Raw genomic sequence first — 18,015 nt, forward strand, 5'->3', positions numbered from 1 at the left:
CCCTTCAGTTCAAGGCCAGGCTCTGATCCTCATCAAGGAGGGGAGTGGGGGTGTGTGTGGAGATGAAAGCAGTTGCTTAGACCACTGGCAAGGGGATTTCAAGGCTGAGCATTCTGCAGCACCGGCAGGTTGTGGGATGAAATGGGAGAATGCTACTGCCAAAAGGGAGGCATCGAAGATTTTCAGTCTGAAGGCAAGCGACAAAAAGACACAGGCAGCCTTCTGCTGACTCCTGGTCTCCCATGTTTGGCATCCTCTGAAACCGTCAACGTCCGTGCATTGATCAGAATAGCAGCATTTGTCTAGTGGCCAACACTAATCCCACCAAGTGACTACCAATGCACCAATTCAGATGTTATAAACTCATTTTTGTTTCTTGTCGGGGCTCATAAACCTAATACGCGGGGTTTCTCTCTGTCCATAGCATTATGGCCAAACAAGATTCATTGATCCTATTGTTCTAATAAGGAAGGTTTTCAGCGCATGGTTTGTCTGTACTCTCAATTTTGGCTTGCTAAGGGAAAAAACAAGGGATCCCAGTTTAAACCTTACACAAGCCAAGGACAGGGGTCTTTCTGATTTGTTTAATCACTTCAATTAAAAGGAAGAGTCACATGGGTGCAGTATTGATTTTTGCCAGGTACAGTATAAAATATATTAAGATAGTTTAGCTGAGAGACCCTGAAAGAGATGTATAGAGATGGAATCAAGCCATGTGGCATGAGATGGTAACACCATCTCCAGATATTGCAGGCGGAAACTAGCGGAAGACTGGAAAAAAGGTTATTTGTACACTGCTGGGTTAGGACGCTGAGCTTGTCGATCAGGTCGGCAGTTTGGCGGGTCGAATCCCAAGTGCCGCGTAACAAAGTAAGCGCCTGTTACTCGTCCCAGCTTCTGCCAGCCTAGCAGTTCGAAAGCACGTAAAAATGCAAGTAGAAAAATAGGGACCACTCCGGTGGGAAGGTAACAGCGTTCCGTGTGCCTTTGGCGTCTAGTCATGCCGGCCACATGACCACGGAGACGTCCTCGGACAAGCGCTGGCTCTTCGGCTTTGAAACGGAGCACCGCACCCTAGATTCGGAAACGACTAGCACACATGTGCAGGGGAACCTTTACCTTTACCTTTATTGGATACTAGCAACAAACAGATTGAGCAGTTTTGACTATACAGATTCTTCACTTTTTCCCTTTCCGTCTGAAAACTGGAAAGTTTTTTCTCATAATCAACTCATTTTGCTCCCTTGAGATCTTCCAATTATAGAATGTCCTGGAAAGAAAATCTAGCATGGTTTTGTCCAGTTGAGGTTTTCAAAGGTTTATTAAAAATGAAACTTGGGTTACAAAGTCAGTTAGATTCACTGACTCGCCTGCATTTTTTTGCCTTTTTTTTCCTTTATATGGAATGGAGCTGCAAGGGGACAACATTCAGAAGGAATCGAATTGTTTGACTATTCCATTTGAAAAGAGAAAGACGTGCAAAATCCTTGATCTGCAGACAGAAACATGATAGAAACAAGAACGAGGCAAAAGAATGAACGCGTGTCTCCGAAGACTCACCAGAACGGTGCATCCCGAGATAAATCAAGAATTAGTTGCTACCAAATGCAATAAGGACAATGGCTGCTGTGCTTATATTCTCTGACCTTGACAACTTCAAGACCTGTTATGTTAAAGAAAGGGGAGGGGAAATGAAGTCCACCATGTAAAAAAAAAGGTTTTTTTTCCTTCCTTCTTCTGCGGTATCTGCTGTCCTGCTCAACAGAATCCTCACTGCCCTGGGATGCCATTGAGCAGAGGGGCCTTGGCATTCTCTAGCAGTCAAGATGGAAGGAAAGGACAGGAGAAGCAGCAGCAAGACAGGATGGGGCTGAAGCCTTTGCCTTCTTCACTCCAAGGCAGCGAGTTCCTCTAAGAGCTCTTCTTTCTCCCTCTGCAGTTCGTGCATCCGTTGCTTGTTCTGCTCCAAACGGTCCTCCAGCCACTGCAGCAAGGGACCGCTGATGGCCGACATCTGGCTGCAGAGGTTCTTCGTGAAGACTGGCAAGGAAAGAAGGTGGGGGGGGAGCAGCTTTGAACATGTAGGAGTGTCAAAAGATAGGCCTGTGGAACTTTCAGCCCCATTCAATATGGACCATGCCACCTCTTGGTATTAAATACTGTTAGCTCCTCCTCACTAGTTACACCGTAAACAGCTGGCAGATGTTTAAGGACCTGGAAGCCCAATTGCTTCTCTTTGAGTCTTGAGAAGCAGCACACCCCTCCCCCCCCAAAAAAAAACCTCTGGGCAGGTGGAAAACCATACCTGAGCCATTGTGAATCTTGGTTATGGAATCCAGATGGGTGAGGCTAAACAAGGGAAGAGAAAAGACACAACCGCATGACTGAAACACTGACAGCAATCCTCAAAAATCACAGCTATGTTTTCAGCCTAATTAGAAGGGACTCGTAAGGGAGAAGGAGGGAAAGGGAAAGGAAGAGAGAGAGAGAGAGAGAGAGAGAGAGAGAATGAAACAGATACAATGAGTCTAAAGTCTTCCTACCTTCTGGCCTAGTTCAGGGGTAGGCAACCTCGGCTCTTTTTATGACTGGTGGACTTCAACTCCCAGAGTTCCTGAGCCAGCCATGCTGAGGGGAAAGGGAGAGGTTTCCAAGCTGAGCCGTGCTGGCTCAGGAATTCTGGGAGTTGAAGTCCACGGGTCATAAAAAAGCCAAGGTTTCCCACCCCTGGTGTAGACTATCCAACCTTCCCAGGTGATTTAAAAAGGAAAGGGGAAAACGAAGCTGTCCCAAAGGTGCTTTTTCAAGATGCAAATGGACCCTATCTATCTATCTATCTATCTATCTATCTATCTATCTATCTATCTATCTATCTATCTATCTATCTATCTATCTATGACGTTTTGCTTCTCATTCAAGAAGCTTCTTCTTCAGTTCTGAAGACAAGAACTGAAGCAGCTTTTCGGATGAGAAGTGAAACGTCTTCCAAGGGAAAACCAAGAAAGCCCAGTGTGCCTCTTGAAAAAAGCACCTTTTGGGGACAACCACGACCTGGGTGACTGAGAATCGCCCTACACAAACAAGGAAGCTGGATTTCACCTCACCTGTGGATTTTCCTATACGCATCCTGCTCCTCCTGACACAAGATTTTTGGCAGTTCCACAGCCGATTCCAGGCAAACCTTCCCAATGGTATTGTGAGGGACGACGTGGATAGGGATTTCAATCCTTTCGTACCTAAGAGAGGAAAATGTGTACGCATCACACAAACACAATTTAGTGTGTGTGGGGGGGGCATACCATATGCTTTCTAAAGGCCATTTGGGTAACTGTCTTTTCCTATTTGCTGGTCCTGGGCAAGAGCTTGGTAGAGGAGACTCAGATGGAAGAAGGTGTCCTACTTCTGCATACGCACTGCCTATGCCAGGGGTAGGCAACCTCTGTGCTGGCTCAGGAATTCTGGGAGTTGAAGTCCACGAGTCATAAAAGAGTCGAGGCTGCCTACCCCTGGCCTATGCGAATGTAGAGGCCTGTCTGCTTTGTTATAGACGAGATTTTCTTTTCCACGCTGAACAACTGTCAGAAACCATGTTTGTTAACCGTTGTTGGCGGGAACGTGAGTACATAGCACGTTCATGATGATCCCACTGACGGCTGCACCTTGTTGAAATGAGGGAGCCAAAAAGCTGGGCCCTCCTTCAGCTCAGCTAATAGAATAATATTCTGCTCCTTATTAAGCTAATGTGTCTCTTCCATGGTTTGTATAAACAGGAACTGTTTCTGACTTTGCATTTTTCTCCTTTTCTCCTCCCACCATCGATTTTGTATTTGGTCTTTTACAGCCAGAGTGCAAAACTTAAAGTCTCTGACCCACAACGTCCTTCTTTCATCCCAGCTTTCCGTTCTCCTGGTGCCCACGTAGGGCTACATTTCTCCTCTGTCCTCTGCGTTTCTTTTGTTGTTTTCCCCTCTCTCTTTCTTTTCCCCTCCCTCAACCCTCTGCCAGAGACTTCCTCTTCACCAAACAATTCAAACAAAAAAGAAAAAGGTGCACCAATGTGCCCTGTTTCTATCCTCCCTTCAAGGCAATATATAGTTCTACAGAAAGGGAGGCATCTTAAACAGTTATCAAAGTCAGTAAAAGATACTTATTCCATGTGTCTGTGTATGTGTGCACAATAGATCATCTTACTGCAACTGTTTTACAACTCTGCTTCATAATATAAAATGTGGGGCAAAAAAGCTGTCACAGAGACAGATAGAATACAGAATATAGAATAGAATAGAACACGGTATATGGTATATGGAATGGAATGGAATGGAATGGAATGGAATAGAATAGAATAGAATAGAATAGAATAGAGTAGAGTAGAGTAGAGTAGAGTAGAGTAGAGTAGAGTAGAGTAGAGTAGAGTAGAGTAGAGTAGAATAGAGTAGAGTAGAGTAGAGTAGAGTAGAATATAGAATATAGAATAGGAATAGAATAGAATAGAATAACAGAAACAGGAAATAGAATAGAATAGAATAGAATAGAATAGAATAGAATAGAATAGAATAGAATAGAATAGAATAGAATAGAATAGAATAGAATAGAATAGAATTAGGAGAAATGAAGAATAGAGTAGAGTAGAGTAGAGTAGAGTAGAGTAGAGTAGAGTAGAGTAGAATAGAGATATGAAGATTAGGACAGAACAGAATTCTTTATTGGCCAAGTGTGATCGTACACACAAGGAATTGAATAAAGGTGATCAGTAACTGGCAAAGTAGAACATTGTAAAGAACATCTTTTAGGTAAAGCGTATGAGATTTCTTTTCTTTTCACATAGTTTACTATAGAGACAACACAATTACATACACTGGAGAGAATGACTAAAACTGAAATTGGAAGAAAAGTGTGAGAGAAGTTTTAAGTTTGCTGAACTGACATTCAGCAAAATCCTTACTCAGAGCTCTTCTGGGCTTGAATGGACTGGAAACAGGTATACAAGACCCGGCCGGTCTGTGTCAAATGAAAGATAATAATAGTTGATGGTGTGAAGTTATGTTAGTGAGTCTCTCCACACACACACACATTCTCCCCCCCCCCATACAAACAGTGTGCTTGCTTCAAATCCACCCAATCCAGTTTTCCACTACTGACAAAAAACTATTTTCTGGGAGTACAAGGAGGAAAAATTGTTGAGGGACACGTTATTATCAAATAAGAGTTTAGTGTCATAATACTCAATCTGCACTCTGATCAGATATTCATCTCGCTGCTTTCTAGCCAGAATGAAACCAGATAGTTGAGATGTGACCACATATTCCACACTCTGTTTAGTTTGAACCAAAGGTCTCCTGTCATTTGTTTCTTTCCTAATGTTCAGTTGTATCTACTAGAAACAGATTAAATTCACGGACAAACTTTCATCAGCGTTCACCAATTTCATCCATGGGCACAGTGAAGCTCAGAGACATTAATTTCAACCTTCAACGAAGTATTCAAGAGATTCACCTGAGGAAACATTATCTTATCTCAAGGCATCTTTATAGTGTCTTCCATGATTTATCAATCATTTTTGAAATCCACAGCTAAATTACACAAGCAATTTTGTTTTTTTCTAGGAACCCTGAATATCTAGACATATGCTTTGAGGGGGGGGGGGGGGAAGCCAGACAGTTGAACAGATTGTTGCAAAGTTACCATCCTGTTTAGCTGAGCTCATGTACTTTTTAAACTTTATAATTTTGTACTGAGTCACTGACCCACCCAATTTACATATCAGGATGGCAACATCATGCATGGAAAGAAAAAGAAAATATATCCGGAGGATCTACTTTTTAACCCAATTTTAAAAGCAATCCTCTTGCAAATCATGCTGAAATTAAAAGCACAGGAGTGTCATTACATTTTAACAGCTTCCGGCTAGGCTGACTAGAAACAGAGCAAAATACTTATTCCAGAATGAGGTCGGACAACAAGATACCTGTCCTATCAGAGGACCACATGCCATTTATTTGTGTTCTATTTACCTTTGTATTTTTATCTTCAATGAAACAAGAGAAGATGAGCCCCACAAAGCCTTGGTCCATCATCTGATACATTGCTTGTGTGCGCACATCTGTAGAAAATCAACAACAAACAAGGTATGAGATTTCAAACATCTCTCCTGCACAGAAATAGCAGTCAGGGGACTATCAGCACCCAGATGATCGAGTCAAAGAAATGTTCCTTTTTTCCAGAAACAGCAGAAAGCTTCAGGAAAGACGCTATTCAAATAGAGGACTTTTGAAAGTCAAAATCAAGGGGAGCATTAAAAGCTACTAGTGAAAGCAAGAGGACTGTAACGACAGAGTCCTAGAAATCAGTTGCTTGTTTGCTTGCAATCCTAGCCTCAATATCTTGAAAAACACTTGATTCCAAGTGCATTTAAAGCAGTTATATTCCTCACTTCCCAAAAGACAATACAATCAATTCTAGATAAGGGTTCCATAAAGTAAACTTTCCAAATAGGTGAAAATACACTACTACTTTGCTACACGTGAGAATCAGTGCTGGATCAACACATGCATATTACCGTAGAAGAGTTACACACAGTTTAGCTTCGCTGGAATATCTCTGTACTTCATTCTTCTCAAATCAGGTTGGACAGAGAGCCACAGCTTAGCAGAAGGTCAAAGATTCAGTCCCAACTGCCAGCATTTTTTTCTGCCAGCCAAGTACAGCTAATTTAATTAGAGCTAATTATCAAGTACAGCATAAAGAACAGCTTAAGTGACTCCTTTCAAATCTTATCCAAGTCAGCACTAGAACATTTTACTCATTCAAATAGTCTTGGGAAAGAGGGGGAAAGAACATAATTTCAAGCGTCCGATCTTACCCTTCCGAAAAATGGTTACCTACTCAGTTTGAGAACCTTACTCTTAACTACAGGACAGAGTGTCTTACCTACATGTGATGGCCACACTGTTATGTGAGGATGAGAGTGGTACCAGCCTACAACTCTCATGGGCCGTCCTGTTAATTCAGCCAATCTGTGTGTTAGTTAAGGGTTTTCAAAAAAACTACCAGAAAAAATATGTACGACAGTAAGCATATTTTTTTATACTGCGGTTCAACAGTTCCAAATCACATTTCTTTGCAGCCTCATCAAAACAGTAATTTAATAAATCCCTGCAATAAAGCTTTTCTCACATTTAAACAAGCAAGGAAAGTCATTAGGAACAAATACTGATAATAATCAAAGTAAACACACTTCAGTGTAAACTCCTCTTGCAGTACAGAAAAGGAAATTAACTAAAACTACCTATCTGGAAGTCTCTTTTCTAGATTGCATATATACGGTATATATATCTGCTTTGAAACAACCATTAATCTATAAATTTGGTAAAAAGATATCTCTGCTTCTGTTGAAGCAGCTGAGAGCTGCTCAGGAGAAATCTCCACGCGATCTTTTCTTTTATCTGACCTACGCAGAATGATCACAGAGTGAATGTGGACAATTCGGCTTGTATCAACCTGAGGATAACAAAGAAGGAAAAATAAATCATGGACAGGCAATACAACACAAGATACATTTCACCGTTGCTATCTGCATGATACACTAAGCCTCTGCATCAGGTTACTGTAAAGAGATCCCTATAAGCTATCATCTTATCTGCCTCCATCTCACCTCTCTGTGACACTTTTTAAAAATGCTGACATGTCCCTGCAGTTATGCATTGCACAAGCTTAGAGCAGCTACTCTGTTCAGTTTGTGAGTACATGCAGTCAATTTACAAGTTTGTTTAGTCACCGATCAAAGTTACAATGGCACTGAAAAGAGTGACTTATGACCATTTCCCCCCCCCTCCTTACGATCATTGCAGCATCCCCATGGCCATGTGATGAAATTCAGGAGCTTGGCAACCGACTCACATTTATGACTGTTGCAGTGTCCCAGGATCGTGTGTGATCCCCTTTTGCAACCTTCTGACAAGCAAAGCGAATGGGGAAGCCAGATTCACTGAACACCTGTGTCACTAATTTAACAACTGCAGTGATTCACTTAACAAGTGTGGCAGGAAAGGTCGTAAAATGGGACACAATTCACTTAATAAATGTTTGACTAAGCAACAGAAATTTTGGGCTCGACTGTGGACGGAATAATTGCAGTGCATATAATTGCAATGGCAACACACCACTCTCCTTTTTTCGCAAAAGTAATGGTGCAGATAGACCGTTTAGAGTATGATTAGAGACCAGTCATATAACCTGGCCTTCGCTATACAATATAGCCAGGTGGTGCCTAGCCTTGGGAGACTGGAAGGTTGTTATGGGGAGTATAGGAGATGTGCATAAAAATGTGTGTGTGTGTGTGTGTGTGTGTGTATACACAGGGCTTTTTTTCTCATAGACCGCCCAGAACGGAGTTCCAGCACCTTTTTTGGATGAAACCTTGTAGGGTAGGCAAGGCGGGTGGTATGATGTGAGTTCCAGCACTTTTTTTTTTACAAAAAAAGCAGTGTGTGTGTATATATATATGTATATATGTATATGTATATGTATATATGTATGTATACGTGCATGTGTGTACATATACATATGTATATGTGTGTGTGTGCGTGTATGTGTATATAAACGTATAACATTATTTTAATACTTAAAATATCTAGTAGATTACACATTCGATATTATTTAATAAATATCCTATAATTAAACATGATTAAAGGCGGGATAAAACACAATAATCAAAGCACTAAAGAGCAAGCAACTCCAGAAACGTCGGCTTCCCTCTCGGCGCCAGATCCGGGCCAAGGCCGGCTTCGCCCCCGCCCTGCGCGGCCCCGGCCGGGCGAGCCCGTCGCCCGGCCTCTTCTGCGCCTCTGCTTGCCGCCCGGCTCCCGTGGCGGCGCGGGAAGGACCGCCTCCCCCTCCGCTCGGGCTGCCCGGCCCAGCGGCCGTACCTCCCCGATGCAGAGCCCCATGACTTCCTCCTTCTCGGTGCTCAGCGCGTGGTTCAAGCAGACCAGGAAGGCGTCCGCCTCCAAGTGCGCCGCCTGCACCGCCATCCCGGCCGGCTTCAATCCTCCTCCGACTGCGACCGTCAAGGCGGGAGGAGAGGCGGGCGAGCGGCGGAGCCGTTCATCGGCCTGGTCCGGCGCGCAGCGCTCGAGTGCGGCAGCCCTTCCGCCTAGGCCCGTGTTGCCCAGACAACGCCGACTTCCGGTCCGTCCCGGCGGAAGCGCCCGGCCGAGCCTCGGCTGAAGCGCTCGTGGGTTCCGCCGGCGCCGCTGCACCACCAGGTCGGTTCCGGCCGGGGGGCGGGGGAGTCGGGCAGCCCGAGCTGTGTGCGTCCGGCCGTGGGGCGAGGGAGACGCGGCCGCCTCACCTGCTTTGCTCACCCTTCAGCCGGGAAGGGGTTATGTTGGGTGTGTGTGTGTGTGTGTGTGTGTGGCTGGCGAAGGGTCGGTCTGTGCCCGGGAAGGCAGGCAGGCAGGCAGTTGGTTCAGCCTCTGGGTGGGAAAGAGGGCTGGGCTGTGCGTGGCTGTGGCGACGCCCCCGGGCTGTTCTTGGGGGGGGGTAGCGGAGAGGACGAAGCCCCCCGGGTCGAGGGAAGCTCTCCCAGGCTACGGTGGCAGGCGGCAGTTCAACAGGCAGAGCGCCTTCTCTGATAGGGAAGGTCGAACCTGTTGAGTTTCTGCCTGATGGGGGCTTCTGTGTGTATATGTGTGTGTGTGCACATATACATACATACATACATACATACATACATACATACATACATACATACACACACACACCCCTTGGGGGTGTGTCTGATTTTACTCTGGGGCAAGGAGCCAGGACCTGCAGAAAGAGGCGAGGGTGACCTAAGTCAGGAACCCCCCCCATGGCTGGGTTCACATGACACACTGGCTCCCAACTAGTGGACAAACCTGCTTTCCAGGTTTGCAGTACGTTCAGCTTGAAACTAATGCAAGTATCTGGGTTTGGTCAGAATGCTAAGTCACACACACACACCAAAGAAATCCAACTACGGTCAAACACTAACTAGCAAGTGGGGTGGGGGGGTGGTATACATTTGCTGGGCCTTGAACTAGCTGGATGTCAGTGTGTGAACGTGACACACTGCAGTCCCTAGATTGCTGCTGGACCAGCTAAGTCTGCCTTCCCCTCGTCTCTCTTTATTGGAATGTGATAAACTGGAAACCATCCCCAGCGGGTATAGCATCATCTTCGGGAGGGGGGGGGGATACGTTGATGGGAAAGATTTTGGCTGCAAGGCTTCTATTAAAATTGTGGGAAAGTGTGGGTCCTTCTTCCTCTAGGCTTCCAAAATCCAAATGGAATTGCAATTGCGGGTTGCCTCCGTAGGTCATTATGCAGAAAGTGAGCTCTTGTCTTGTCCCAGACTCAAGGAAATCAGGACAAGGAATAGGAATTCTGGAATACTGCACAAATGGATACCAATTTTGCAGAACTGCAAAAACAGGAAAGAGGGCTACAAAGAAAAATAACCCACCATTGCTTAGAATTGACTTTATAAAATGGAATAGCATATAGGAGCTACAGTCTCCACCTTTTGGTGCAGTTTGGAGTTGTTGACTTCTTCCGCTGTGTTCCATCTCTGTCTTGTTCTTTTTCTTGTAATGATATCTTCTATTGGTAATTTCCGTTGCTCTTTTTTTTCAAATTCTCACTGATGACAAGAAAAAGTAGTAAACAGTCTCAGATAAATGTTTAGCAGACTGCAGGAATCTTGGCATGCTATAGCTGAATTTCAGTACAACTACTTGGAAACAGACAAATCATGGTCACAAGAGGCTTGCAAAGCCTGCATGTTGCAGCCATGATTCATGGCTTAATAATGCTGGTTATGACAGATCTATCTTTTGACTCAGTTCTGCTATCCTCTGCACGCTGAGCCGTCTGTCTTGTGTTCCATAACAAGTCAAATTCAGCAGTTCAGAAGAAAACGGGGGGGGGGGAGGGAAGTGTGGGAATGAGCTGCTGTCTCCAGATCTGGAGGTGGTATTACAAAAAAGTTCATCACCAGATTGTGCAGCACAGCTACCCCTCTGGTTATATTTTCTTACTGCTCTGCACAAACCGGGAGTCTAACAGACTTCAGCATTAGTCTTCAATGTTCTTTTTTATTCTAAGCAAATGGCCGACGTCAGAATTAATTGTACGAATGGAATGTGAGGGGGATGTTGCAGCGATGCAAGCATAATGCTCTGATTCTTACTGGGTGGATAGTCGACTTTTTTTGAAAGGGCCCAAAGGTGCAGTTTGGGAAAGTTTTATTTCTTCAAACAAAACGTAGGCAAAATTCTCCTCTCTGAGTCACTCTCAAATATAGCTCCATGGTGAGAGTTAGGACACCGAGTGCTGCCAGAATAGAACCATGAGCATTTTTTATTTTATTGGCCTTTTGAATGTTGACTCTGCAGCCCAACATTGCTGCACCGGTGTGTGTGTGTATACGCATGTGTGAGAGAAGGGGAGGGGTGTCTTATATGGAGTACATGTTTCTTGGGGAAAATTCCACACGATAGTGTGGATTTTGCCCTTAATTGTGTAATTTGAGTAGCTTTTGTTACATTCGGCATATTTAGTCATTTGAGCCCAAGAGGTTGTGGAGGAATTTTTAAGCTCATAGGAACAGCTTGTACTTTGTTAGGCCTTCTGGGCATTTCTTTGCAGGGATCAAATGCAAAATGGTCTTTCAAAAGTTTGCCACCGAAGTGGATAACCACAAAGCTTTCTTTTCTGTTGCTACCCAAAGTGTTTTGATGTGTGTTTCTTCTTCCTGGCAGCTTAGAACACCCTTATTTTTCAGCCACTCAGTTCAACACTAGTTTGCTAGATTAAAAAAAATATACTAGAAATATGTATTCCTTTCCCAACATTTTCACCCCTTTGCTTATACTACTGAATTTTTGTTTCCTGCTTTGTCCTGCATATGAAAGCAAAATGCTAAAAAGAATTTCACTTATAAGTACGTTATGCTTGTTTTGTGTCTTGTGGTTTTCGTTGTTGGGGGTTTTTTTCCCCAAAAAGAAGAGCTAAATTCATTTGTCCTTATACTGTAAGATCTATGGGACACCCATGCAACTAATGCAATGGGGATACTAAATAATTTTCATATTGCTGTGCTTTGCCAACTCTTTAGCAATTCAGTTTGACCCCAAAGAGGCAAAATAATGTGTCTTTTGAGAGAGATTTTGTCCTTCCTGCTATTTCATATGTCTACTTTACTCAGCAGGGACGCGGTGGCTCAGTGGGTTAGGACGCTGAGCTTGTCGATCAGAAGGTCGGCAGTTTGGCGGGTCGAATCCCAAGTGTCGCGTAACAGCGAGTGCCTGTTACTCATCCCAGCTTCTGCCAACCTAGCAGTTCGAAAGCACATAAAAATGCAAGTAGAAAAATAGGGACCACTACGGTGGGAAGGTAACAGCGTTCCGTGCGCCTTTGGCGTCTAGTCATGCCGGCCACATGACCACGGAGACGTCCTCGGACAAGCGCTGGCTCTTCGGCTTTGAAACGGAGATGAGCACCAGCCCCTAGAGTCGGAAACGACTAGCATGCATGTGCAGGGGAACCTTTACCTTTTACCTTTACCTTACTTTACTCAGCACTTAAAAGCATTTCAAGTAACAGCAGCAGGGAACATAATGCCCCCCCCCCAAATCACCAGTGGTACCCTATTCTTGCTTTCAGATTTTTGTAGATTTATTTTGTTTTCTCCTCCCAAAATGGTCTAACATGGTTGTGGCGAGATCAGCTGAAAGAGAGAGAGAGAAAGAACGGGAAGGCAAACTGGGATAATATCAACGAGGAGATTAAGTACGAAGCGCCCACGAGGCCACAGCCAGATTGCAGACTCACTTGGATTAGTGTTTTTCACCCTCAGCAACTTTTAAGATGGGTGGACTTCAATTCCCAGCTGGCTGGAGAATTCTGGGATTTGAAGTCCACGCCTCCTAAAGCTGCCGTGGTTGAGAAAGACTGGCTTGGTCCTAACTGTTGGATCAAAGCTACTGGTAGATCATGCCATGACCGACCACACTTTTCTTCTTGAAAGACCTTTCCACTTTTATCTCTCCAAAGGGACAGTGACCGGCACACATTTCTTAAACTCTTCCCCCCGCCCCCCCCTTTTTTTAACATGGTCTTCACGGTGCTAGGACACTGCATGCAACCTGGCCCTCCCTTCCTCCCAGCGCCGCTTCTTTGCAAGACTAACAATTGCGTATCTTTGCTCAGAGGTAAAGGTGGACGTGTAGACATGGGAACCCAGGGCGGGCCTTCCTAGCCAATATCAGGGCATGGAGGAATGTGAGGGAGGTGGCGACGCCCAGGTCCCACCTGTCCGCCTCTGGGTGCGACGGATGGGTGTCTACTGCGATGAGAACCAAGCAACATGGCTGGTGGCGCCAGAAGAGGTAAGCGCCCTTTTTTTTTCTTCTCTCTCTCTCCTGGCTTCCCGGCCCAGGTTGGTTAGACTGATTTTGGCTTGAGCTTTGTCGTGACTGCGTTTTGTGCTTCTCCTTCCTTTAGGAAGGAGGGACGCTGAAAGCCCGGGTCAGAAGAATCCCAGTCCCCCTGGGTGAAGCCGTCCGCCCCAGCCGCCTTCCTGCTTCTCAGCTGCCCCACATGTGGCAGCTCTCGGAGGGGCTGCAGTACCGGGATAGTAACTCTCGCATCTGGGGCATCGAACACCACCTAATAGTAGGTTGCCTTCAGCAAACTAACTAAGCCTCGCCCAGGGGAGAATTGGTGGAACTCTAGTTCCCCCTGATCGTCCCTTGGCTAGGCTACAATAAACGCCTCTTTGGGTCCTTGCAGATCATGGGAGTGGAAGAGCTGCTGTTGAAACTCCTGACGAGCAATTAGATCTGGTGAGCTTCTCCCTCTTCTTGTCTTCTCCCCCCCCCCAAAACCTCCCTTGCGTTCGTATTCTTTAGTTTCCGCTTTCTTTTACTCACGGTGGTTTCTTTCGTGCCGTTTTTTTTGTCTTTCAGGAGCTGCAACTGTAGGATGGTGTCCTGTTTGTTTTTTATGTGTTAACTCCTAGCACTCGGAACATGCCGCTGCCCCTGAGGCGGACCATGGCGTGCAACTCTCTTAACCACCCAGAGCAGCATCACTCAAAAGCTTAGGACAGGCAGTCGAGAGAAGAGTCTCATGGGCCACTTGAAAGCGAAGGGGCAGTTTTAGGTAGGCAGACTGGGCCTGCCCCTCCCCTGCTGGAAAGCCGGTCAGAATACCACGGTTAAGAGCGGAGTAACAAGCAATGGCAATGGTCTCGGCCCTCCTGCTTGCAAAGCTTCCAGAAGCCTGGTGGTGGTGGTGGTGGGGGCAAGGGGAAGGTCAAAATGGATGGCTGGGCCCCATGGACCCTGGGCTTGATCCAGTAAAGCAGGTCTTAGCTTCTTCTTTGAATGAACCGCCTTGAAAAATACTCTGTTCTTTTACCGACCAAGGATGTTGTGTGTTTGGTTTTTCATCTTATTAATTTCTGGCAGCATCACCAGGGGTTACACTGTTCCCGACATGTTTTTACGAGACCAGTGACTCAGAGGGGAGAATTTAGTTTTCAAAATGTCTTCCTCCCTTCCCTTCCCTTCCCCTTCCTTCCTTCCTTCCTTCCTTCCTTCCTTCCTTCCTTCCTTCCTTCCTTCCTTCCTTCCATGAACAAGGAACTATCATTCAAGTTCCACTCAGGCGGCATCATTTCTTCAACGCATGCAATCTTTTAGTTTTCATCCTTTGAGCGCATGTTATCCAACAAGTTTGTTTAATGATGTTTGTAATAAGGGAAGGCTGTCTGTGGTGCCAATGTGCCTTTCCAAAGCGTCGTTCCAAAATTTAGAAACGGAACTTGCAGCTTAGCGGTTGATAAATCCCAGGATCTATTCAGGAGAGATCATCTTTCTCTGGCTGGGTTTATTTATCACACTAAGCTAACAAAGTCCGATTACGACTTAATCTATGATATGAAGCTATTTACTGTGATGTTGATTTTTTGGTTTTCTTGCATGAATCCATCAGATCTTATTTTGGCAAGCTGGGTTTTAAGCGCATTGTAATTCTCTTAGAACTGCCTCCGTTCTATGTTTTCTCTGGCTTGGCAAGCTTTGGGGAAGGCAGAACTCACCTGGACTCTGCCAGCTCTCTCTCTGTGACACGTGGGAGATTGGCAGGTAACCCTTTTCAGGAGCAAGAAAATGGACTTAAAGAGGGTTAAGAAAACCCTTGCCTGGCTGGGTCCTCTATTACCAAATTACAGATGGGTGATGGGTGGGAGGAGAAATGAAGTTTTTTTTTGTTTTTTTTAGATAGGGCCTTAGGAACGTTGACCCTCCAGTTTGCCAGGATAAATATTTTCCTTTCTGAATTTTGCACTAGTTCCATGATCATGGCTGCAAAAGACCCCTGTAAGAAACATGCCTGTGAAATCCAGAAATGTTTGCAAGGTAAGTGGCTTCTCTTGATTTTGTAGTATTTGAATTATTGTTAAGTAAAATAGATGCCTTTTCCATGCCCTTCAAAGCATTTTTAGAAAATATAGTTTCAACGAAATCAAAATAATAATAAAAGGGGGGGGGAACAGAAAAGCCTAATTTTAAACTTCATACTTACTAGCAGAAATGATTTAAATTGCACCCCTATCCATAGACTGCATATGACTTCCCAGCAGCCCGTGTGCAGTTTTTATTGCTTGCTGAGGGGGTGATGGTGAAAGCAATTGCTTCTGGAGTAAACAAGGTTTCCTTCCAAATTTAGCTATTCACGTTTACCCTAAATTGTGCAGAGGAAATAGTTTTTGCCATGTTTTTTTCTACTTTGTACTCTTTCCTTTACAACCCGCTGCATTTTAATAACGTTGAAGCTCTTCAGAACAACAAAATGCTACAGATGTCAGATCTGGTTTATATTTGTGTGAGTTTCTGGTGCTCCGAGAGCAATTCTTAAGCGCCAGCTTAAATTGTAGCCTTTAATTAAAGCCTTCATCCCAGATATGGACCGAAAATCGTAGAAGCTAGAAGGGGCCTTGGAGGTCTTGTAGTCCAACCTCCTGCCCGACATGTAACACCAAGTATTGATATCGCTAAAATTTGAAGAAACCCAAGTATCCTGATCTCATTTCCATTAAACGTGCATGCATTAATGTTAAACGTAGTTACTGTAGTCATGAACTTGGTTTTGTTTCCTTGCCTTGTTGAAAAATTGCAAATTTGATGACATCTGCTGGAGATCTGAACGACTGTTGGAAATTGCGTGGAGTGTGTTCATTTTGTGGTCCTAGGGCAGTGATGGCGAACCTTTTAGAGGCCGAGTGCCCAAACTGCAACCCAAAAGACACTTATGTATCATCGGGTGCCGGGTGGGCGTGGCCCATTGGGTGGGTGTGGGCCATTGGGTGGGCATGGCTGTGGTGGTAATAGCAGACTGGGTGGGACTAAAAAGTTCAATCAATTCCAACTTTGCGAGATTCTTTTTTTTTCCCTGCAAGAAGTTGAAATTGATTGATTGAACCTTTTTTTTCTTCTTGCACACGGTGGCGGAGGCCTAAAGCGAAAAGTTTTTATAAAACCCAGCTGAAGGCCTAGGACTGGAGCGATGGCGCGTGTGCCCACAGAGAGGGCTCTGCGTGCCACCTTTGGCACCCGTGCCATAGGTTCGCCACCACTGTCCTAGGGGATTCTGCCTGCCCACCTTCCACTCCTGCAGACCATTCACCATTAGGTCTTTCTTTCCTTCCAGCAAACAAATACTTGGAGTCTAGATGCGAAGCTGTCTTCCAGGAGATGAGACGGTGTTGTGCCCAGTATCCCAAGGGCATATCCCTCTCTTGTTCAGGCTTTAAGGGGGAGGAAAGAGAGAGGGAGAAGCAGGTACCGGATCCCAACCAATCTCACAGTCTGCAGTCCTGAGGAAGCCCCTTGTCTGGGAGGGCTGAGTAGCCTTACCTGCCGTTCTACGTAGCTACCGCGCTATACCTCAATTTATTCTCTTGCATGGGACAGCTGCTCCCACAACGCAAGCCAGCTCCTCTTCCAGACGCCCACGGAAACCCAAGACGACGACAAGCCCGTCTGCCGAAGAGTAGAGCTCCTAGCACTTTGGTTGTCCAAACGATGTTACTGCTGTAGCCTTATTGTAAAGTAGATTTGGAGTAGAACACCTTGATTTGTGAATAGTCCCGTGTCGTTTTGTTCTCTTGTCCAGAAGAGCAATATTCCACTGGAAGGTGAAATCCAGCCGTTTCGCTGGGCGTCAAATTTCAGGCCATCTTTTTGTTACGTGTGGTAGGTTAAGCGGGTCCTTCGTCGAAACGCAAAGACTTTACGCTCGTGCAAGTCGGTCGTTTCTCGCTCTGTTCAAAAGTTGCCCTTTCCCGCTAAACAGGGACAGGTTGGCAACTACTAAAGCCCGCAAAGCCAGCTTTTTTAGCTTGTCAGTAGGTCACCGGAAGCTGCCAGTTTTCTCACTGGGAAAAGATAAAACCACCTAGTTCTCTGGACTTTGATTCAGTAGCGGTCAAATCCAATTGCACAATATTGATTTATGTAATGCTGTGGTAGAAGCAGCTGATTTCAGGGATAGTTACGTTGTGTGCTGTGTGACCTCCTTCCCCTATTTGTAAAGCAATAGGCACTTTGTGGAAAGCCAGAGTTGCAAGTGTTATTTTTAAAATTCAACATTTTGCTATTTATGCAGATGAAATCCCGTTTCTACGAATGGAATAAGGATGTTTAAGGGTAGCAGCCCTTTCCTCTTCACACACACCCTAACCCACCCCCCCAATTTAGACTTAGTCAAATGTTTCCCAAGGGATTTTTGAGCACCCTTTACAACTCTTGCTGTTCTGTATCTTGTGCCTCCCCAGTGTTGAAACCGTCGCAAAATAAATGCAATGTTGTGTACGCCACAAGAGGGCTTTGGCAAAGCCGGTGGAACAAGCTGCTGCAATTCAATAAATACACAATCCATCCAAGGGCATGGTCATGTTATCTTAATACTTAAGACCCGAGAGAATTAGCT

General features: G+C 45.1%; 2 protein-coding genes across 3 annotated transcripts; one reads left to right on the forward strand and one right to left on the reverse strand.

Moving 5' to 3' along the window:
* Positions 1-1,109: 1,109 nt before the first annotated feature.
* Positions 1,110-9,172, reverse strand: LOC308673218 (lys-63-specific deubiquitinase BRCC36). Its single transcript, XM_081336742.1, has 8 exons — positions 8,925-9,172; positions 7,377-7,497; positions 6,928-7,014; positions 6,012-6,100; positions 4,943-4,998; positions 3,105-3,236; positions 2,306-2,349; positions 1,110-2,040 (listed from the first exon to the last, which is right to left on the reverse strand). The coding sequence occupies exons 1-8, from the start codon at positions 9,027-9,029 to the stop codon at positions 1,889-1,891; spliced, it is 786 nt and encodes a 261-aa protein (XP_081192868.1). The 5' UTR covers positions 9,030-9,172; the 3' UTR covers positions 1,110-1,888.
* A 3,181-nt stretch (positions 9,173-12,353) lies between these two features.
* MTCP1 (mature T cell proliferation 1) lies at positions 12,354-16,868 on the forward strand. 2 transcript variants are annotated; one of them, XR_014027599.1, is made up of 6 exons: positions 12,354-13,409; positions 13,525-13,695; positions 13,813-13,865; positions 13,989-14,184; positions 15,376-15,443; positions 16,735-16,868. XR_014027599.1 is itself a non-coding variant. In XM_081336743.1 (4 exons), the coding sequence occupies exons 1-3, from the start codon at positions 13,293-13,295 to the stop codon at positions 13,858-13,860; spliced, it is 336 nt and encodes a 111-aa protein (XP_081192869.1). In that variant the 5' UTR covers positions 12,354-13,292; the 3' UTR covers positions 13,861-13,865; positions 15,376-15,439. The 2 variants fall into 2 exon arrangements, 1 of the variants encoding a protein (XP_081192869.1); XM_081336743.1 differs by lacking the exons at positions 13,989-14,184; positions 16,735-16,868 and having other exon boundaries at positions 15,376-15,439.
* Positions 16,869-18,015: the final 1,147 nt, after the last annotated feature.

The sequence above is a fragment of the Vipera berus genome (assembly GCF_964194415.1).
Source record: "Vipera berus genome assembly, chromosome: 11".
Lineage (NCBI taxonomy): Eukaryota > Metazoa > Chordata > Lepidosauria > Squamata > Viperidae > Vipera > Vipera berus.

Excerpts from the sequence above, each read along its gene's own strand:
- LOC308673218 (XM_081336742.1), bottom strand. The coding sequence starts at position 9,029 with ATGGCGGTGCAGGCGGCGCACTTGGAGGCGGACGCCTTCCTGGTCTGC. Across the intron at positions 2,350-3,104 it reads GCGTATAGGAAAATCCACAG|CCTCACCCATCTGGATTCCA; the intron begins GTGAGGTGAAAT and ends TCCCTTGTTTAG. Across the intron at positions 2,041-2,305 it reads CAAGATTCACAATGGCTCAG|TCTTCACGAAGAACCTCTGC; the intron begins GTATGGTTTTCC and ends TTTCCTTGCCAG.
- MTCP1 (XM_081336743.1), top strand. The coding sequence starts at position 13,293 with ATGGAGGAATGTGAGGGAGGTGGCGACGCCCAGGTCCCACCTGTCCGC. Across the intron at positions 13,410-13,524 it reads GGCTGGTGGCGCCAGAAGAG|GAAGGAGGGACGCTGAAAGC; the intron begins GTAAGCGCCCTT and ends TCCTTCCTTTAG. Across the intron at positions 13,696-13,812 it reads GCATCGAACACCACCTAATA|ATCATGGGAGTGGAAGAGCT; the intron begins GTAGGTTGCCTT and ends GGGTCCTTGCAG.